The sequence below is a fragment of the Thamnophis sirtalis genome, unplaced genomic scaffold (assembly GCF_051295495.1).
Source record: "Thamnophis sirtalis isolate CommonGarterSnake01/CBP01778 unplaced genomic scaffold, rThaSir2_p1.2 scaffold_2, whole genome shotgun sequence".
NCBI classification, from domain to species: domain Eukaryota; kingdom Metazoa; phylum Chordata; class Lepidosauria; order Squamata; family Natricidae; genus Thamnophis; species Thamnophis sirtalis.
Genome location: NW_028261382.1, coordinates 42,793,113 through 42,815,693, shown reverse-complemented (window position 1 = coordinate 42,815,693; position 22,581 = coordinate 42,793,113). Strand labels below are relative to the sequence as shown.

At 46.9% G+C, this 22,581-nt stretch overlaps 1 protein-coding gene across 1 annotated transcript; it reads right to left on the bottom strand.

Annotated features, from left to right (window-relative positions):
- Positions 1-611: 611 nt before the first annotated feature.
- Positions 612-20,046, bottom strand: ADAMTS4 (ADAM metallopeptidase with thrombospondin type 1 motif 4). Its single transcript, XM_087705161.1, has 9 exons — positions 19,371-20,046; positions 14,597-14,920; positions 13,059-13,191; positions 11,347-11,514; positions 10,010-10,296; positions 8,647-8,833; positions 6,295-6,470; positions 5,956-6,131; positions 612-2,909 (listed from the first exon to the last, which is right to left on the bottom strand). The coding sequence occupies exons 1-9, from the start codon at positions 19,995-19,997 to the stop codon at positions 2,495-2,497; spliced, it is 2,493 nt and encodes an 830-aa protein (XP_087561287.1). The 5' UTR covers positions 19,998-20,046; the 3' UTR covers positions 612-2,494.
- Between the last annotated feature and the right edge of the window lie 2,535 nt (positions 20,047-22,581).

Below are 22,581 nucleotides of genomic sequence, written 5' to 3'. Positions count from 1 at the left end.
TGCTACGGTTGATGTGCGGACTTCAACTCCCAGAATTCCCCCTCTACTTCCACCTTCTTCTAATGTGACATTGGCCTCCATCTGAGGTCTTCTCCAGATGTCCCATGGCTTTGCTCCCCCACCATTGAGGGCCTTCAAGGCCCAACCCTTGCCATCAATGGTGTCCCTCAACCTTGACTTCAAGGATCCTTGAACAAGGATGGACTTCCAACTCCCCCCAAATTTCCCCGGAGGACCTCAAACAAGGTAGACCCAGGATGGAGTTCCACCAAGCTGATCTCAAGGGTTGGCTCCCAAGTCAACCAGGCCCAGCTGGTTACGAGACCCAGAAGAGGACACTGGTTGGCCCAGGGAATTCTGGGAGGCGAAGTCTTGGAAATCAGAGGACTTGGAAGTTCAAGGGACCAAGGTTTGAGACACCAGATCTGGAAGCAGGGTAAGGTTGGAAGTACCTTCATTAGTGGCGTGATGGAATGGAATGGGATGAGGTGGGCTGTCCTACCCAGGTCTGAATGTTCTCATGGAGGTTAGATGAAGGTTGGCCCTTGAAGAGATGGATGCCCACCAACCAAAGAACAGTCTTAGAAGCAGGAGAAGACATTAACAGGAGGAGGAAGCTCTCCAAGAATGAGGTAGACACAGTAGATGGACATGCCTTTCCTGGCCGTCTCAAGAAACGGGTGGGCGTCCAATTACAGGTAGTCCTCAACTTACGACTGTCTGTTTAACAACGGTTCCAAGTTCTGACGTCACTGAGGAAGAAGTGACTAATTAACATGTCCTCACGCTGAATGAGCGCAGCATCCCCATGACCAAAATTTGTCTGCTTTTGTATATATGACAACAGTTGCGGTATCCCGTGTGTGTGTGAGAGAGAGAGAAGGGGGAAGGAGGGAGGGAGGGGGAGAGAGAGAGAGAGAGAGAGACTTGATCGCCATGAGCAAATTCCATGCGGGGAACAGGATTTGCTTAACGGCGGCCCAAATCACATAAGGGATTAAGAACCCTGTGGCAGAGAGAGAGAGAGGATAGACAGATGGATGGATGGATGGATGGATGGATGGATAGATGGAGAGAGATTAGATAGATAGATGGATGGATGGATAGATAGATAGATATAAGAGAGAGAGAGGAGAGAGAATAGATATATAGATATATGTAAAGAGAGAGAGAGGAGAGAGGGAGAAAGATGGATGGATGGATGGATGGAGAGAGATTAGATGGATGGATAGATAGATATAAGAGAGAGAGAGAGGAGAGAGAGAGGAGAGAGAATAGATATATAGATATATGGAGAGAGAGAGAGGAGAGAGAGAGAAAGATGGATGGATGGATAGATATAAGAGAGAGGAGAGAGAATAGATATATAGATATGTAAAGAGAGAGAGAGAGGAGAGAGGGAGAAAGATGGATGGATGGATGGATGGATGAATGGATGGAGAGATTAGATGGATGGATAGATAGATATAAGAGAGAGAGAGGAGAGAGAATAGATATATAGATATATGGAGAGAGAGGAGAGAGATAGATAGATAGCGATAGATAGATAGATAGATAGATAGATAGATAGATAGATAGATAGATAGATGATAGATAGATAGATAGATAGATAGATAGATAGATAGATAGATAGATAGATAGATAGATAGATGATAGAGATAAGAGAGAGAGAGATTCTTATGGATTATAGATAGATACAGATAGATGATAGACCATAAAGGCCATAAAACCAGATGCCATTTGTTGAACATTGCTTAGCCGCGCAGGTGCTGGGTCTCGATGGCAGCCGTAAACCGAGGACTACCGAGCGAAGGAACCGTGCGGCCGCCTGCTTGATTCTCTCAAAAGGGGGCGTGGCCAATTGCCCCTTCCCCGACTCCTCCCTGCTTCCCCAAAAGGACAAAATAAATAGCTGAAATAATAAATATATTACACAGGAACGGCCGGACATCAACCGTCCGAAGGTCCAGCCGCCGTACAGGATTGAGCCGCGAGAGAGCTCGGATCCAGCTTTGCAAATTCGCTCTCGTTTTTCTCCGGCTTCTCGCTATTTCTGTTCCACCGAGTCCCAAAAAAGCGTCTTTTTTTTCCTCTCCTCTTTTTCGGCTTTGGAAAAGATTTTTCTCGTTTCATTTTTTCCGTCCATTCTTTCCTCGTTCTGCTCCCCCCAAATCTCCCCAAAAGTGGGAATTATTTCAACTGAAGAAACCGGTGCCAAATTGACCATTCCTGGCTTCTTCTGTTGCCTTTCCTCCCCTTTCTCCCCGGTCCCAGATCCGGCTCCTGCTTCGCTTAACGTCCAAGCCCATTGTCCGTGGCAAGCCGAGAAACCATGTGTGTCTTTCGGGCCCACAATGGGGGGGTCCTCTTTGCAAAGACAAGCAAGGGGGAAACTCTCCTCCCTGCCGGGAAATCCCGGCCTCCTCCAAGATGGGGAGAAGGGGGAGCAGGAAGAGTTTGAGACCCCTGCCCCACATCCTCGTGTCCAGAGGTCCTATTTGCGCCCTCGCCGACTCTGTAGCACTTCCAGAATTCGGGCCTTTTGCTTCAGCCACTGGTTGGAGAGGCGTTTCGTAGGCTTGGGGAGGAAGAAGGTGTATTTCAGACGAGGGGTCTTCTGATCGGACACCACCAACGCCTGCAGGGTGAGTGGCTCTTTCAATGGACCCGGCCCAGTGATCATCTCCATAGGTTTGGTGGCCCCGCTGTAGCGCAAAGTGACGCCGCCGCGGAGGTGGACATCTTGTTCGGAGGGGATCAGGACGTAGTTGCCGTTCAGGGCGTAGGAGCCGTCCTGCCGGCGGAGGGCCAGGTAAATGCCGTCACTGGACGAGGCTGAGCTGCTAATCTGGCGGATCAGGATGCTGGTAGCTCCGGCGGGAATGGTGACCACGTCGTTGTAGCCGTACCTGCGGGGCGGAGAAATGAGAGGCAGGGAGGTGAAAGGCTGAACTTGGACGGGACGGAGATTCAGTACGATGTTTTATTGTTTTATACGTCGCTCGAGATGGTGGGCGACCTTAATACGCCTCCCTCCTCCTTTTTTCCTCAGAACCGCAAACGTACGAGGTGGGTTGAAGAGGGGCTGGTTTAAATTTATTCACCTGGCTTTCATGCTTAACCCAGGACTAGAACTTGCCCTCTCCTAGTGATCGGCCCAGAGTTATTCAGCTGGCTTTCCTGTCTTAAGGCAGGGCTAGAACTCACAGTCTCCTGGTGATTGGCCCAGAGTCACCCAGCCAACTTTCATGCCTAAGGCGGGACTAGAATTCCCAGTCTCCTGGTGATTGGCCCAAAGTCACCCAATTGGCTTTCCTGTCTTAAGGCAGGGCTAGAACTCACGGTCTCCTAGTGATTGGCCCAGAGTTGCCCAGCCAACTTCCATGCCTAAGGCGGGACTAGAATTCCCAGTCGCCTGGTGATTGGCCCAAAGTCACCCAGTTGGCTTTCCTGTCTTAAGGCAGGGCTAGAACTCACAGTCTCCTGGTGATTGGCCCAGAGTCACCCAGCCAACTTTCATGCCTAAGGCGGGACTAGAATTCCCAGTCTCCTGGTGATTGGCCCAAAGTCACCCAATTGGCTTTCCTGTCTTAAGGCAGGGCTAGAACTCACGGTCTCCTAGTGATTGGCCCAGAGTTGCCCAGCCAACTTCCATGCCTAAGGCGGGACTAGAATTCCCAGTCGCCTGGTGATTGGCCCAAAGTCACCCAGCCAACTTTCATGCCTAAGGCGGGACTAGAATTCCCAGTCTCCTGGTGATTGGCCCAAAGTCACCCAATTGGCTTTCCTGTCTTAAGGCAGGGCTAGAACTCACGGTCTCCTAGTGATTGGCCCAGAGTCACCCAGCCAACTTCCATGCCTAAGGCGGGACTAGAACTCCCAGTCTCCTGGTGATTGGCCCAAAGTCACCCAATTGGCTTTCCTGTCGTAAGGCAGGGCTAGAACTCACTGTCTCCTAGTGATTGGCCCAGAGTCACCCAGCCAACTTCCATGCCTAAGGCGGGACTAGAACTCCCAGTCTCCTGGTGATCGGCCCAAAGTCTTAGAAACCAGGAGACTGTGAGTTCTAGTCCTAGACTAGAACTCCCAGTCTCCTGGTTTCTAAGCCAGCACTTTCACCCTGCCATTAAACTTCCCCCCCACCCGCCCCGGTTTTAAACTAAACTTAGTGGGACGGGCGTTGCAAAAATTTGAAATAAATCGATAAATAAAAGCATCAAGTTCTCCCCCTTTTTTTTCCCCATCTGCTTATTTTGCCATATTTATAGCCACCCCCCACCCCTCACCCCAAATCCTAGAGGACTTTCAGCCGGGCATCACCCAGCAAGAGCCAATTATAATTACAAAATTAAAAAGGGGTCGAGAAAGAGTCAACATTTAGCTTTTTTTTTTTAGGGGTATCGATCTCCTGTCTTCCCCGCAAATCTCAGATTGGGGGTGGGGGGTCCATCAGCCCTTCCACGTGCCCAGATATTCGAAGCAAGTTATAATCGTGCAAGCTCCTTGTTACACGTGGCATCGAGATTTATAAAAAAATAAAAATCAGAAGTATACAGAAGGAGTGGTTAGCTGGGCAGGCGAGCTTGTTGGATTAAAAAACCCCAAACCCTCGCAGGATAGGAGAAGCTGACTCATAATTTACAATTTGTAAGAGATTTTTGGAGGGGGGGCGGGGGGCGCTGGAAACCAAAGAGAGGAAAAGAGGCTTTGAAATCACAGGGGATCCCAGTAAGTTTACATCTGGAAAAAACCAGATGTTTCCAGCATGAACTTCGCTCGGGCCTCTGCAAAGCTCCAGCCCTTCGTTTTAAAATCGGATTAATCCTCTCGGGGAAAACACGCTCCGATGAGCGGTTGGGACACAATAAGAGAGAGGGGAACGTGGGCTCCTTTTCGGGTTTGAGGGGCTGGCACAAAGAGGAGGGGGGGGTTCAGTTTATTTTGGAAAGCACCGAAGGGCAGGACAAGAGGCAACGGGTGGAAACGAATCAAGGAGAGAAGCAATCTGGAATTAAGGAGAAATTTCCTAAGAGTGAGAGGAATTCACCGGTGGAACAACTTGCCACCAGAAGTTGTGGGTGCTCTATCACTGGAGGTTTTTTTTGTAAAGAAGAGACTGGGCAGCTACCTGTCTGAAATGGTAGAGGGTCTCCTGCTTGAGCAGGGGGCTGGACTAGAAGACCTCCAAGGTCTCTTCCAGAAAGTATTCTGATTCTGAACTGGTGCTTCAGTCGCTCTGCTGCTAAAAAATGCTAAGGGTGGAACGGTGCAAACCTCCAGTGATGAAGGAAGGAAGGAAGGAAGGAAGGAAATAAAAAGAAGGAAGAAAGAAAGAATGGAGGGAAGGAAGAAAGTAAAAGGAAAAGAAGTAAGTAAAAGGAAAAGAAGGAAGGAAGGCGGGAAGGAAGGAAAGCGGAAAATAAAAAGAAGGAAGGAAGGAAGGAAGGAAGGAGGGAAGGAAGGAGGAAAATAAGAAGGAGGGAAAGAAGGAATGAAGGAGGGAAGGAAGGAGGAAAATAAAAAGGAAGAAAGGAAGGAAGGCAGGAAGGAAGGAAGGAAGGAAGGAAAAGAAGAAAGGAAGGAAGAAAATAAAAAGAAGGAAGAAAGAAAGAATGGAGGGAAGGAAGGAAGTAAAAGGAAAAGAAGTAAGTAAAAGGAAAAGAAGGAAGGAAGGCGGGAAGGAAGGAAAGCGGAAAATAAAAAGAAGGAAGGAGGGAAGGAAGGAGGAAAATAAAAAGGAGGGAAGGAAGGAAGGAGGGAAGGAAGGAAGGAGGAAAATAAAAGGAAGGAAGGAAGGAAGGAAGGAAAAAAATAGCAGAATAACACAGTTGGAAGGGACTCTAGAGGTCTTCTAGTCCAACCCCCTGCCCAAGCAGAAAACCCTGCACCATTTCAGACCCACGGTTCTCCAATCTCTTTTTTCAAACCATCTTTTCAACATCTTAAGCCACTTACTGGGGCTTGGTGAAAGAGCGATAGACTTTGGTGCACCGCGAGTTGTCTCCGCCGCACACCATGCATTTGTCAAACTTCTTCTTGGACCCGATGACGCGGTCGCAGCCGGCGTGGACGCAGCGCCCTTGGACACAGACCGAGGTAGAGTCCGGAGAGCAGGGCGTCCCATCAGCCACCTGAAAAGGAAGAGGCAATCCCGATTTAGACCCGTTGCCTCGATCGGCGGCGTTCCAGATGACGGCGGCCGCGGGAGGAGAATTTGGCGACCGCAGGAGCACCTCTGGAGGACGATACCCCCCAAACGTTCCCGAAGGGCCGGTTTCCTGGCTTAGAACTTACCCTTGGCTCCAGTACATAATAGTAGCCCAAGGCATGGGACTGGCAAGTCAGCTTGCATTGATCACGCTTAGCCACCCCGCTGTAGCGTGGCACCCAATCCATGGGCGATGGATAATCTTTGAACATGTCCGTTCGGTGGTTGTACACAGCGCACTGTTGTTCGCGGAAAGTCAGAGCTGGAAGGGGGTGGGAAAAAAATCCTCAAATTAATTTTGGGTAAGTAGAACGGGTAAAAAGACCCCTGTCGTACCCCGAGGACTACCATTCTTCCGGCCGCAAGTCGAGGACTTTACCGGTGGTCCTCGACCTACAACCTGCAATAGCAATAGCAATAGCAGTTAGACTTATATACCGCTTCATAGGGCTTTCAGCCGTCTCTAAGCAGTTTACAGAGTCAGCATATCGCCCCCACAGTCTGGGTCCTCATTTCACCCACCTCGGAAGGATGGAAGGCTGAGTCAACCTTGAGCCGGTGAGATTTGAACCGCCGAACTGCAGATAACAGTCAGCTGAAGTGGCCTGCAGTACTGCACCCTAACCACTGCGCCACCTCGGCTCTTAGGTTGCATTGAGCCCAACCTTTCTGTGGCTAAGAGAGACAGAGGTTAAAAGCGAATGTTGGCTCGCTTTCCCCACCTTTTTTGCCACAGTTGTTAAGGGGATCACAACGGAGTTAGTGACGTCGTCGTTAAGTGACTCTGATTTTGATTGTGAGAACATGACCCCAGGGGACCCCGGCACCAGTCGTAAATATGGGTCAGCTGCCAAGCATCTGAATTTTAATCACGCCACTGTGGTTATGCCTCAGTGGTCATAAGTGTGGGGAAATGGTTGTAAGTCCCATTTTTCCACCCTGTTGTAACTGAATGAACCATTGTAATTTGAGGATTTTATCTTTATTTTATTTTAGATCTCTTTCCCCCTCCAGATTCTAGATTATTAACCACGGTTGAATAGAAATATATATATTTTTTCTCTTCACCCTAGCAAGCCAAGCGTGTTTCGTTCTGGAATCTGGCTCTGAATTTCCTCCTGGCTCGGAGCGAACATCTGTTGCCAAAGCATAGTTTGGCTCGGGTCTCGCATTCACGGCTGGTCATAACTCGGAAAAACGGGACCCTCCCTTCCTCTGACCCTTTTGTGCTTCGAAATTGTTTTCCCTGGCTCGCATCCTCCCATTGTTCACGTTTTTTTTAACGAGACGCTGTTGGCCCATCCAAAAAAATGTGGATCCTTGGGAGACTTGGGTTTTTGGGGTGAAAGAAAGCACCTTGGCTACAAATAAGACTAGGAAAGCAGCGATAGATAGATAGATAGATAGATAGATAGATAGATAGATAGATAGATAGATAGATAGATAGATAGATAGATAGATAGATAGATGAGAATAATAGATTAGATAGATAGATAAATAGATAGAAGAAAATAGATTAGATAGATAGATAGATAGATAGATAGAAGAGAACAATAGATTAGATAGATAGATAAATAGAAGAAAATAGATTAGATAGATAGATAGATAGATAGATAGATAGATAGATAGATAGAAGAGAATAATAGATTAGATAGATAAATAGAAGAAAATAGATTAGATAGATAGATAGATAGATAGATAGATGATAGATAGATAGATAGATAGATAGATAGATAGATAGATAGATGATAGATAGATAGATAGATAGATAGATAGATAGATGAGAATAATAGATTAGATAGATAGATAGATAGATAAATAGAAGAAAATAGATTAGATAGATAGATAGATAGATAGATAGATAGAAGAGAATAATAGATTAGATAGATAGATAAATAGAAGAAAATAGATTAGATAGATAGATAGATAGATAGAGATAGATAGATAGATAGATAGATAGATAGAAGAGAATAATAGATTAGATAGATAGATAGATAGATAGATAGATAGATAGATAGATAGATAGATAGATAAGAGAGAGAATAATAGATATGAGAAAGAGAATAATAGATAGATATGAGAGAGGAAATAATAGATAGATAGATAGATAGATAGATAGATAGATAGATAGATAGATAGATAGATAGATAGATAATAATAATAGATTAGATAGATAGATAGATAGATAATAATAATAGATTAGATAGATAGATAGATAGATAGATAGATGATAGATGATAGATAGATAGATAGATATAGATGATAGATACATATAAGAGAGAGAATGATAGATACATAGATTGATGAGAGAGAATAATAGATAGATAGATAGATAGATAGATAGATAGATAGATAGATAGATAGATAGATAGATAGAGCTATTATATATATATAGATAGAGATAGATTAGATAGACATAGATATATCTCTGAGCTTACCGTTTCCATCTGGGCACTCCTGCACATTGCAAGAACGGAATTGGGTCCGCTTCCCCTCGCAGTATTTGCCGCCATTTCGGGGAACTGGTTTGTTGCATTCGCGGGTCGAGTACTGAACGCCACCACCACAAGTGCGGGAACAGTCACCCCACGTCCCCCAGGGGCCCCAACCTCCATTGGTGGGAATCTGCAAAGGTTAGAAGGGATTGAGTGAAGAAAACAGTGCAAAATGTAGAAGATAATTTTTTTTAAAAAAAAACAGCAAACTCGGATCCTGCTTTCTAAATCATAATCACAGAGGGGAGATACATGTAGAATAGAATGTAGAGGATAGAAACAGAATAGAATGTAGAATAGAAGGGAATAGAATGGAATGGAGAATGTAGGAAGAGAAGAGAATAGAGAATAGAAACTAGAATAGAGAATAGAATAGAATAGAAAATATTGTAGAATAGAAACTAGAATAGAATGGAATAGAACAGGAAAATAGAAAATAGAATAGAATAGAATAGCATAGCATAGCATAGAATAGAATAAAAACTAGAATAGAGAATAGAATAGAGAATAGAATAGAATAGAAACTAGAATAGAGAATAGAAACTAGAATAGAGAATAGAAACTAGAATAGAGAATAGAAACTAGAATAGAGAATAGAAACTAGAATAGAGAATAGAATAGAATAGAAAATAATATAGAATAGAAACTAGAATAGAATGGAATAGAACAGGAAAATAGAAAATAGAATAGCATAGAATAGAATAGAAACTAGAATACAGAATAGAATAGAGAATAGAATAGAGAATAGAATAGAATAGAAACTAGAATAGAGAATAGAAACTAGAATAGAGAATAGAATAGAATAGAAAATAATATAGAATAGAAACTAGAATAGAATGGAATAGAACAGGAAAATAGAAAATAGAATAGAATAGCATAGAATAGAAACTAGAATACAGAATAGAATAGAGAATAGAATAGAGAATAGAATAGAGAATAGAATAAAGAATAGAATAGAGAATAGAATAGAGAATAGAATAGAGAATAGAATAAAGAATAGAATAGAGAATAGAATAGAGAATAGAATAGAGCAGAAAAGAAAAGAAAATAGCGGAATGAAGAATTAGGATAGAAAATAAACAGAAATAATAGAAATAAAAATAATAGGATAGAGAGTAGAGAATAGAAATAGAATAGAATACAGAATAAAATTAGAGCAGAGCAGAGCAAAAGAATAGAAAGTAGAAAAACTGAAAAGAAAATAGGATAGAACAGAATGGGACGGGATGCTTTCTTTGGCTCAGAACTCGCGCGGGGGGGGGGGGGTTAGCTGTACGGGTTTTCCCCGCTCCGACATGCCACTTACATTGTAGGCCTTCAGCTGCATGTGGCTGATGCATTCCCCACTCATGCAGCTCTTCCCTTCCCCGCAGGGCGTCCCGTCGGCCCAGGGGAAATATTTGGTCTGGCACATGAACTGCCCGTTGATCTGGCCGGTGCACCAGAGGGAGGAGCAAGGCGGGTGCATGTTGGGACAGTGGCGGGATTCGGTGCCGAAGCTCAGCTGGCACTGCTGGTCCACGTTGTAATTGTTGCCAGGGAAAACAGCGGGCAATTTCAGGGGTTCGTGGGGCTTGTCCAAGAGGCAGGAACCTAAACGGAGCGGGAAGAAAGAAATCGAGTTTTTAGAGGTTGCCGTATCAAAAATCCATTTGTTTTCAAACTGAAGTTCTTTTCCCGGGTGTGAATGATGTACAAATGCGGATCGTTCTCGACTTAGAAACATTCGCTGAGCCACCGAAGTCATGGCGGCACTGGAAAAACGTGACTTATGACTGTTTCTCACACTTACGACCGCTGCAGCATCCCCAGGGTCACGGGATCAAAATTCAGATGCTGCGCAACCGACTCGTATTTATGACGGTCGTAGTGTCCCGGAGTCGTGTGATCTCCTTTTGCGACCTTCTGGGTGATTTATGACCATTGTTCACACTTGTGATTCATTTTTATGATGGTCACAACACCCCGGGGTCACGTGATCCTCTTTTTACGACCTTATCCAAGTCAATAGGGAAGCCAGATTCACTTAACGACCGTGTGGCTGATTCAACCACGGCAGCGTTTTCCTTAACGAACGTGGCAAGAAAAAGTCGTAAAACGGGGCAGAACTCCCTTCACCAATTTCTCGCTGAGCAACATAAATGTCAGGCTCCGTCACGGTTGTAAGTTGAGGAATAGCTGTATTTTATTTTTTTGCAAATATCTATATATATAAAAATGTGTTTGTGTGTGTGTGTGTGTGTGTGTGTGTGTTCCAGCATAACTCTGGAATGCCTCGAGCAAATCTAGCCAAACTTGGTACACAGATGATTTACTCTCTGGAGACAAATACTGTGGGGGTAAGATACCCCTAATAGTCCTCAGGGTGTGTGTTCTGTTAAAATACAGCCTGTTGTGACTTCAAATGGCTTCTACTGTACCGCCTTAAAATGGATTCTACTGTACAGTGCTGTGGAGTTGCCTCAGTAATGGCTTCACAGTACTCCACAAGGGGGCTCTCTCTCTCTGTAGTAAGGGGGAAAATCCAACGTTTAGTCCGGACGTTTCCCCCCTATAAATAAATACCCAGGCATCGGGAAGTTTAAGGAGAATGGCGGGCCGAGAATGGACGCGATACGGACGAGAGGAGAGACCGAATCATACCGTGGCCGTTGTCCAAGAAGTCGGTAATGAAGCGGCCGCTACACGGGGACCACATCTCGTCAGGATTGACCGGAGACATGATGGACGCCATCATGTGGCGGGTTTTGCTGTGACGGTTTAGTTCCTTGCAGTGTTTGTCGTCGTCATGCAACATATTGAAGACGTGACCTGGGGGTCGAGAAGGATTATTTGAATTCTGCTTCTTCAAAGATTCCCTCCTGAGGCAACCAGGCAGGCGATAGTCCCTCAGATTATGTTAGTTGACTAATGGGAGGCTTAGGATATCAAAACTATGTGGAAATATTTGAATTATTATCCAAGTATTGATATTAGCAGATTTTATTTCTCTCCCTCCTTCCCTCCCTCCCTTCTTCTTCTCCTTCTCCTCTCTCTTTCTCCTTCTTCTTTTCTCTCTCTCTCTCTCCTCTTTCTCTCTCTTCTTCCTCTTCCTCTCTCTATTGCTGTCTCCCTTCTCTCTCTCTTTCTTTCTCTCCTTTTTCTTCTCCCTCTTTCTCCTTATCCTTTTTCTCTCTTTCTCTCCCTCTCTTTTCCCCTCTCTATTACTCTCTTTCTCCTTCTTCTCTTTCTCTCTTTCTCCTCCTCTCTTTCTCCTTACCCTTCTTTTTCTCTCTTTCTCATTCTTTCTCTCCTCCTCTTTTTCTCCTTCGTCTCCTCTCTCTTTCTCCCCCTCTTCCTCTCTCTAACGCTCTCTCCCTTCTCTCTCTTTCTTTCTCCTTTTCTTTCTCTCTTTCTCTCCTTTTCCTTCTCCCTCTTTCTCCTTTTTCTCTTTTTCTCTCCCCCTCTACCTTTCTTTTTCTCTCTCTATCACTCTCTCCCTTCTCTCTCTCTCTTTCTCCTTCTCTTTCTCTCCTTCTCCTTCTCTCTCCTTACCCTTCTTTCTCTCTCTCTCTCATTCTTTCTCTCTCTTTCTCCTTCTCTTTCTCTCCTTCTCCTTCTCTCTCCTTACCCTTCTTTCTCTCTCTCTCTCATTCTTTCTCTCTCTTTCTCCTCTTTCTCTCCTTCTCCTTCTCTCTCCTTACCCTTCTCTCTCTCTCTCTCTCATTCTTTCTCTCTCTCCTTCTCTTTCTCTCCTTCTCCTCTCTCTTTCTCCCCCTCTTCCTCTCTCTATCGTTCTCTCTCTTCTCTTTCTCTCTTTTCTTTCTTTCTCTCTTTCATTCCTTTTCTCTCTCTCTTTCGCTCCTTCTCCGTCTCCATTTTCTCTTCCTCTACCTCTTTTTCATTCACCTCTTTCTCTCTCAGCCAAAGAAATGTATCTTGTTTTTCCACCTTCCTTCCTTCCTTTCACCGCCTCGAGAGTTAGCATCCTGATAAGGACAGTAAAAATGAGGCTACCGCTCTCACCTAAAGCTGTGATCTGATAGGCATTTCCCTGACAATAAATCTCATGGATGTTTGTCCGAATAACAGAGTCCGAAGGGACTTTGGAGGTCATCTAGTCCAAGACCCTACACCACTGTGAACAATTGACTGCCCAATCTCTTCTTAAAATGCGAAGCACCCACAACTTCTGGAGGCAAGGAGTTCCACTGGTGAATTGTTCTCACTCTCAGGAAATATCTCCTTAGTTCTAAGAGGTTGTCTGGTTTATTTCAAGCTGGAGAACTGCCCAATAAAAGCCCAGTTTGATTTAACCGGAGTGAAGCCACATCGTTTATTCAGATTAGGGGTATCGTCAATTTGATCCCACTTACCCAATTCATGGGCCGCAGTGAAGGCCGACTGGAGCCCATCATCCTCAACTATGGAACAACTGCGGGCCGGGTCACAGACGGTGCCCACATCTGCCATGCCCAGGGTACCACAGCTGGAGCGTCCGCAGAGATCCTGCCAGCAAAGAGAGAAACGTGGATTGTGAATGATTGCTTTCCCCTCGCTCCGACGATGAGGCTTAAGGAAGTTCCTCATGTGCCATCGGGTACGAAAGAAACCTATTTTTCAGGAAAAATATAAATGTGGACATTTCTTTCAAAGCTCGACGGCATAACTTCTATTCCCCAAAGCTGAATTTGGGGATCTGTAACTGCAGGAATTCTAGGGAATTGAAACGGAATATCCTAGAGTGGTGTTTCTCAGCCTCAGAAACTTGAAAATGGATGGACTTCAAGACTTGGACTCCCAGAATTCCCCAGAAAAAATGCTTTGAGATGCATGGACTTCGACTCCCAGAATTCCCCAGAAAAATGCTTTGAGATGCGTGGACTTCGGCTCCCAGAATTCCCCAGAAAAATACTTTGAGATGCGTGGACTTTAGCTCCCAGAATTCCCCAGAAAAATACTTTGAGATGCGTGGACTTCGACTCCCAGAATTCCCCAGAAAAATACTTTGAGATGCGTGGACTTCGACTCCCAGAATTCCCCAGAAAAATACTTTGAGATGCGTGGACTTCGACTCCCAGAATTCCCCAGAAAAATGCTTTGAGATGGGTGGACTTCGACTCCCAGAATTCCCCAGAAAAATGCTTTGAGATGGGTGGACTTCGACTCCCAGAATTCCCCAGAAAAATACTTTGAGATGCATGGACTTCGACTCCCAGAATTCCCCAGAAAAATACTTTGAGATGGGTGAACTTCGACTCCCAGAATTCCCCAGAAAAATACTTTGAGATGCATGGACTTCGACTCCCAGAATTCCCCCCAAAAATACTTTGAGATGGGTGGACTTCGACTCCCAGAATTCCCCAGAAAAATGCTTTGAGATGGGTGGACTTCGACTCCCAGAATTCCCCAGAAAAATGCTTTGAGATGGGTGGACTTTGACTCCCAGAATTCCCCAGAAAAATACTTTGAGATGCGTGGACTTCGACTCCCAGAATTCCCCAGAAAAATGCTTTGAGATGCGTGGACTTTGACTCCCAGAATTCTCCAGAAAAATACTTTGAGATGCGTGGACTTCGACTCCCAGAATTCCCCAGAAAAATACTTTGAGATGGGTGGACTTCAATTCCCAGAATTCCCTAGAGGCATTCTGGGAGTTGAAGTCTGCCTGTCTGAAAATTCCCCAAGGTGGAGAAACACCATCCTAGAAGGAACTTCAGGTAGATTTTCTTCCAATTCCCTTCTAGGAAATCAATCTTTGGCGCCTGGCCATTCCTTCATTCTTCATTTTGTGAAAGCGCACACCAGATGCCCTTAAAGACCCTCCCCCAGGTTTCCACTGCCCCTCAAAAGATCCAGGCCTCTTTGACCCAACTCAGGGGCCCGGGAGATGGGACAGGTGTAAGCTACTCACCTGTCTGGTGAAGAGAATGGCCGTGTCGAAATGCTCGGGGTCTTTGTCGCTGGCCTTGTTGAGCCCTTTCTGCCAGGCGCAAAAATTGCGGAGGGTCTCGGCCGCGTTCGAGGTGACCCTCAGCCCGTCCTCGGCTTCTCCGATGACCACCAGCCTGGTCACCACCAAATTGACAGGGTTCCTGACGCTGGGATGGCGGAAGAATTTAGCGGCGGCCGCCATAATGGTGAGCAGGTACGGCTTGAGCCCTGCGCCATGAAAGCGCATCATTTCTTCGTCGGCCACCACCAGGGTCTCCACGTAGCGTGGGATGGAAGCAAAGCGCTGTGGGGAGAAAGGAAGGCCAAAAGAAAGGTTGAGTATAGGCAGTCTGGCCTAGTGGTTAAGGCACCAGGCTAGAAATCAGGAGACGGGGAGTTCTAGTTCTGTCTTAGCCAGGGAAGCCAGATTTGGGTCAATCACCCGGAGATGGTGAGTTCTAGTTCTGCTTTAGCCACGAAAGCCAGCTGGGTGATCTTCGAGCCAATCACCAGGAGAGTGGGAGTTCTAGTTCGTCATTAGCCACGAAAGCCAGCTGGGTGACTTTGGGCCAATCACCAGGAGACAGGGAGTTCTAGTTCTGTGTTAGCCAGCTGGGTGACTTTGGGCCAATCACCAGGAGAGTGGGAGTTCTAGTTCTGCTTTAGCCACGAAAGCCAGCTGGGTGACTTTGGGCCAATCACCAGGAGAGTGGGAGTTCTAGTTCTGCTTTAGCCACGAAAGCCAGCTGGGTGACCTTCGAGCCAATCACCAGGAGAGTGGGAGTTCTAGTTCTGCTTTAACCATGAAAGCCAGCTGGGTAACTTTGGGCCAATCACCAGGAGAGTGGAGTTCTAGTTCTGCTTTAGCCACGAAAGCCAGCTGGGTGATCTTCGAGCCAATCACCAGGAGAGTGGGAGTTCTAGTTCTGCTTTAACCATGAAAGCCAGCTGGGTAACTTTGGGCCAATCACCAGGAGAGTGGAGTTCTAGTTCTGCTTCAGCCACGAAAGCCAGCTGGGTGATCTTCGAGCCAATCACCAGGAGAGTGGGAGTTCTAGTTCTGCTTTAACCATGAAAGCCAGCTGGGTGACTTTGGGCCAATCACCAGGAGAGTGGGAGTTCTAGTTCTGCTTTAGCCACGAAAGCCAGCTGGGTGACCTTCGAGCCAATCTCCAGGCGACTGAGACTTCTAGTTCCACTTTCTCCACGGAAGCCAGCTGGGCGACCTTCGAGCCAATCCCTCTTTCTCTCATCCCAGCCCACCTCACAAGGAGGAAGAGGAGCACTGTGGGGCCCTCGGTGCTCTCTGAGCGCGATTATTTCCCTGCAGACGTCTTATTACCCAACTAGGTAACGTCATCAGTGCTGGAAGGAAGGGTATTTTTAAGCTCAGACCTTTTCCAGGGCTATTTCAACCAGAGGGGCATTTGGCGGAGGGCCTGCCGGCTTCAAAACCACAACCGCATCCCCACAAGCTGACTCGATTCGTCTCCCGGCCCCAGCGACACCCCCACACACCCCCGGTTAGCTTTTCTCCGTCTCCCTGAACCTCCCTTCGGCCCTTCAAGAGTTAACCTCTCTCTCTCTCCCCCCCCCCCCGTTGCATTCCAGGCAGCCAAATTTGGCTGCTGCGCTACGACTCTTTCTCCCCCCCCCCCCAGCCAAGGCAGCCTTCACATCTGGCACCAAGCCCCGAATCCCTCAAAACTCCGTCACAGAAGGAGAACAGGCTCGGCAGAGGCTTCAGCAAAAGCCTTGCTGTGGGGCTAAGAGCCCTCCAGCATTGTGAGCCCGGCCACAGCTGCATTTCCAAGGGGGGGGGCTGACTTTGGGTGTGCAAACGCCCCCCAATTTCTGGGGCTACGAGTCCGTCAGAGTTCACACACCCCAGATTTTGACACACCCCAATCTTTTGCAGCCATCCCTTATGGTGCATTTCACCCCCCCACACAGCCCAAATTTCCACACTGGAGCGAGTTGTGGGGGGAAAAAACAGATGTTGAAATCTGTCGGTTGTCGTGAAAAACCTAATTCCCCCCCCTCTGCCCTCCCCCCCCCCCCAGTCTCTGGCTCGGAAATTCCTTCCTCGGAAAAAATCTGCTGTAAGAGCCGGGGCGTAGCCGGGGCCAGGCACAGCCCAGGGCGACCTTCGCACAACTGTTAAAACCACTGGCCAGCTGTTCTTCCTTCCGGGCATATAGAAGTTTTTCCCCCCCACCCAACAAGCTTCAAGACAGGTATACAGCTGCTTTTTCCCCCATCCGACACTTTGGGGAGGGTGTGTGAGTTTGGGGGTTCGGAGGGAGCGGCCGACCCCCCCCCAAAAAATGGAGCGAGTGGGGTCCAGGCTGTGGGGCTGGAGGACGGCGGCAGAATTAGACGGTTGCGGGAGTCTCGCCCCGCCTGGGAAACGTCGTCCCGCTTTGTGTATCTTAATTTTCTGTTGTTGTTGTTGTTTTCTTTCGATCGGTTGCTTTGTTTATGCTAAGAATTCGTAAACAATTTGGGGAGGTGAAGGAATCTAATCCTGTGCTGACGACACCCCCGTGAGGTAGGCTGAGCTGAGAGGGAGGGAGGACTGGTTCAAAGCCACCCCAGCTGGTTTTCGTGACTATTACAAGGCTAGAACTCCCCGTCTCCTGGTGATTGGCCCAGAGTTATCCAGCTGGCTTACATGCCTGAGGCGGGACTAGGACTCACCGTCACCTGGTGATTGGCTCAAAGCTACCCAGCTGCCTTTAGTGCCTAAGGCAGGACTAGAACTCACCGTCTCCTGGTGATTGGCCCAAAGTCACCCAGCTGCCTTTCATGCCTAAGGCGGGACTAGAACTCCCCGTCTCCTGGTGATTGGCCCAAAGTCACCCAGCTGCCTTTCATGCCTAAGGCGGGACTAGAACTCCCCGTCTCCTGGTGATTGGCCCAAAGTCACCCAGCTGCCTTTCATGCCTAAGGCGGGACTAGAACTCACCGTCTGCTGGTGATTGGCCCAAAGTCACCCACTCAGCTTTCCTGCTTGAGGCATAACTAGAACACACTGTCACCTGGTGATTGGCCGAGAATCACCCAGCTGGCTTTCATATCTAAGGCAGAACTAGAATTCACTGTCTCCTGGTGCCTGAATCCTTAGATCAAACTCTTTTATATCAATAATTATACCACAATAAATCGGAGGACCCCGTTTTCAGCTTCAGACCTCCACCTTGCTAATAAAGCCAGTTCCTAGATTTGCGGTCATCCGTGATTGCAAATCTTAATTTGAGATATCCCTCGTCTGCTATGTCCCGATGTTTGTTCTGGAAATTCAAGTCGACGTTGAGAACTAGATTTCTCTCTTTCCTGCTTTCCAGGAATGAGAGTTTTGCGGTGTGTTTTTATTGGGCTGTCCTTGGTGCTCTCTGAGCCTGGTGGCTTTCTTCAGACATCTCGTGACCCAACCAGGTAACGCTATCAGTGCCAACCCTCTTCTTTCGATGTTACCTAGTTGGGTGATGAGAAGTTAGCACCAGTCTTCCTTTCAGCCATATTGCGGTTTAGTCCTTGTTAACTCTGGCTATCCTCTGGCTATTTATCTCCTCCTTGGGCCATAATCAACAGCCTTCTGGGGCAGGAGGACCCTGACCCTGATGGATCTGGGGGATAATCTTGGCACCAGACATGGGCCACCAGGTCTGACGATGACTCTGGTGCTCTGTTGAAGGAACACATGGTAAACTGGGTCCGTGGGATGGAGGAGACACCAAGAAACGTTTCACTCTCCAAATGTGGGACTCTAGACCAGAGAAAGCTGTCTAAGAATGAATGTTTCCTCAGAAGATCCAACCGAGACCTCAACCCACCTGAGAAAACTCTCTAAGAATGAATGATCCCTCAGAAGATCCAACCGAGACCTCAACCCATCTGAGAAAACTCTTTAAGAATGAATGATCCCTCAGAAGATCCAACCGAGACCTCAACCCATCTGAGAAAACTCTTTAAGAATGAATGATCCCTCAGAAGATCCAACCGAGACCCCAACCCACCTGAGAAAACTCTCTAAGAATGAATGATCCCTCAGAAGATCCAACCAAGACCTCAACCCACCTGAGAAAACTCTCTTGGAATGAATGTTCCCTCAGAAGACCCAACCGAGACCTCAACCCACCTGAGAAAACTCTCTTGGAATGAATGTTCCCTCAGAAGACCCAACCAGGACCTCAACCCACCCTAGAAAACTCTCTAAGAATGAATGATCCCTCAGAAGATCCAACCAAGACCTCAACCCACCTGAGAAAACTCTCTTGGAATGAATGTTCCCTCAGAAGACCCAACCGAGACCTCAACCCACCTGAGAAAACTCTCTTGGAATGAATGTTCCCTCAGAAGACCCAACCGAGACCCCAACCCACCTGAGAAAACTCTCTTGGAATGAATGTTCCCTCAGAAGACCCACCCGGGACTTCAACCCACCTGAGAAAACTCTCTTGGAATGAATGTTCCCTCAGAAGACCCAACCGAGACCTCAACCCACCTGAGAAAACTCTCTTGGAATGAATGTTCCCTCAGAAGACCCAACTGAGACCCCAACCCACCTGAGAAAACTCTCTTGGAATGAATGTTCCCTCAGAAGACCCACCCGGGACTTCAACCCACCTGAGAAAACTCTCTTGGAACGAATGTTCCCTCAGAAGACCCAACCGAGACCCCAACCCACCTGAGAAACCTTGAACATCTTCGCCAACCACCCCTTAATGAAGCTGGTGGACCTATCAACCTACCTTGGCTCTCCTGGGAGATGCGCCCCTCTTCTCCCACAGCTTCCCTTCTTCGCTGGGCGCGCCTTCCGGCGCCTGCGCGCCGACCCCACACATTGGCCCGTCCTCTTTCTCCGACATCTTCTTCCTCACCACGTGGGCCTCGGCTCCTCCTGCCATGTTCGGGGTTCCCCCTCTCAGAGGCTGGATGTGATATTCGGTGCCCCGATATTGTAGCACCCCGATTAAAGAGACCCCATCAAAGTTGATTGCCACGATCGATTCCGGATCCGAATTGATTGTCCCGGTGAAATAGTTGCCTCGTTCGGTTAGAGTGTCCACCACCGGCTTCAACCTACCCAAATATTGGACGGTCAGGTCCTTGGAGAAAAAGCTGGGGTCTTTCTCTAAATTGAGGGTCAGTTTTTCTCCAAACATCTGCAGTCGAAACGACAGATGTTGATCTGAATTCATGTTGTAATCGAGGGAATTTTCATTCTCAAGAATGCCAGATGGGTCATCCTGACCCCCCAAAACCGTGACATTCAGTTTTTCAGGATAAACGATTTCTTCATCGTATCTGCTGGAAGGACCCTTTTGGGCTGCCGAACAAGCCAGGTTCAAACAGATGATGATCAGCAGAAGAAACATGGATAATTTTTTTTGTGGGGACAATCAATTAAAGAAGAAAAACTAGGGTATCCCCAAAACTTTTCTCCCTTGTCGAGGGAGAAAACCAGGGATAAATTTAAAGTCACCGAGCCAGAAGGCAGTCGATCATGTAACGTTGCCCCCAGGGATAAATGCTAAAATAAAAAACGTCCAAATGTCCAAATCCCTTCTCCCCTTTGTTGCAACTTCGAAGTTGATAAAAACTTAACAAAACGGGAGGGGAAAAAAAATTCAGATCAAATGAGAAGTGATTCCGCTATGCTTTCCCCCCCTTTTTTTTTCTCTTTTGAAGTTGCCGAGAAAGAGAGAGAAATAATTGCAAAAGGGGCTTTTGACAAAATATTCTTCCTCCTTTTCTGGTTCCTAGCTGCCAAAGTTTCCTCTCTCTTCCTGCAGCTGACTTGAATTTTCTGCACGAAGTGTTATTTGCCCAGCCGCTTCTTTTCTTTCCTTGCAGATCTTAGAAAGTGCCAAGAGAGAATATATATCTATATATATTCCTTATTTCACCCCTTGGCTTTGCTTCTCTTTGGAAACGTAGAATCAAAGGATCGGTTAGAAAAAAAGAAAAGAAAAGAGGAATAAACTGGATCCCAGTTAATAGTTTTCTCTTCTCTTGTAATCCTCGGCACTTTCTGAGTTTTAAGCGGTGTGGATGCTGTATACATATCCATGTAAATATATATATATATATATATTGAATTCGCCACGCCTCCTCTGTCTTTCCATTGGCTTGCAGAGTTTGTTCCCGAAAAGAAAGGATGATGCTCAAAGACGTAATGCTATGAATAACAGAAGGGAAAGGGGTTTCCCCCCCTTTTAAAATTTTCTTTTCCTGCCTTTTTTTTTAAAATAACAAAAGCAAAGATGCTATTGAGAAACGGACGGGCTGCGAGATTAACTAAGGATGGGAATTGCAGATGAGTTGGCAAGAAATATGACACACACACACAGGGAGGGGGAGGCTGGGGATGGGTGTGTGAGTGTGTAAGTGGGGATTTTCCTTCCCCCCCACCCCCCCAAAAAATTCTGGCTGGATAGATCCCGTCCCTAAGGATGAGAAATCTTGGAATTGGAGTCAGTGTCCCTGCCTCTCTCTGTCCATCAACGTTTTAAGCCGTTCTTTCTTGTTAAAAGGGAGGCAATTTCTTGGGATTCTTGAGTATGCAAACTTTCTTAAGTTGCTAGTCCACAAGGGTTCGCCTCGTTGGAGGTTTTCGCAGGGGGTGGGAGCCGAAAGAACGTAAATCACTTGCACGCAGCCCCCCCCTTCTTTTTTCTAAGTCAATAAATTAAATAAGATGTTTGGGATTTAAAGATCAATCCCTGGAAATTGCATCTTGTAAAAGCAAAAAAAAAAGTCTCCTTGAATCTTATGAATTATGTTGGTTTATGTGCGAAAGACGGCTGGGTGACTTTGGGCCAATCACCAGGAGGCTGTGAGTTCTAGTTTTTGCTTAGGCATGAAAGGCAGCTGGGTGACTTTGGGCCAATCACCAGGAGGCTGTGAGTTCTAGTTCTAACTTAGGCATGAAAACCCACTGGGTGAGTTTGGGCCAATCACCAGGAGACTGGGAGTTCTAGTTCTGGTTTAGACATGAAAACCCACTGGGTGACTTTGGGCCAATCACCAGGAGGCTGGGAGTTCTAGTTCTGGTTTAGACATGAAAACCCACTGGGTGACTTTGGGCCAATCACCAGGAGGCTGGGAGTTCTAGTTTTGGCTTAGCCTTAAAACCCACTGGGTGACTTTGGGCCAATCACCAGGAGACTGGGAGTTCTAGTTCTGGCTTAGGCATGAAAACCCACTGGGTGACTTTGGGCCAATCACCAGGAGACTGGGAGTTCTAGTTCTGGCTTAGGCATGAAAACCCACTGGGTGACTTTGGGCCAATCACCCGGAGACTGGGAGTTCTAGTTTTAGCTTAGGCATGAAAACCCACTGGGTGACTTTGGGCCAATCACCAGGAGACTGGGAGTTCTAGTTTATGCTTAGGCATGATAGCCAGCTGAGTAACTTTGGGCCAATCACCCGGAGACTGGGAGTTCTAGTTTTGGCTTAGGCATGAAAGGCAGCTAAGTGACTTTGGGGCAATCACCAGGAAGCTGCGAGTTCTAATCCCATCTTAGGCACGAAAGCTGGCCGGGTGACTTTGGGCCAGTCCCTCTCTCTTAGCTGAACTCCTCGCAGGGTTGTTGTTATGGCGAAAATAGGAGGAGGAAGGAGTATTGGGCGTGTTCACAAACCACAGTAAAGGCGGTTTAAAAATAAATAAAAATAATAATGCAGCTGATCACTAGGGGGCAGCGCAGGGAAAGGTGGACAATGCTAGCTCTCGGCTGCCATCTAGGGGTGACCTTGCTTTTTGCAAGCCGAATCGGGAAGCCCTCTTCTTTTGTGGTTGACCATCATTGCAACCATCTCGTGAACTTTTTGAAGCTCTCTTCTGCGTCCCGAACGTCAGAGTTTCACGGCCTCCTCGCTCCTCATTTTACCAGCCACGATTGGTGTGTGGTGCGACCTTCTAATTCCCAGTCATTTTTAGATCTTCTCTCCATGGTT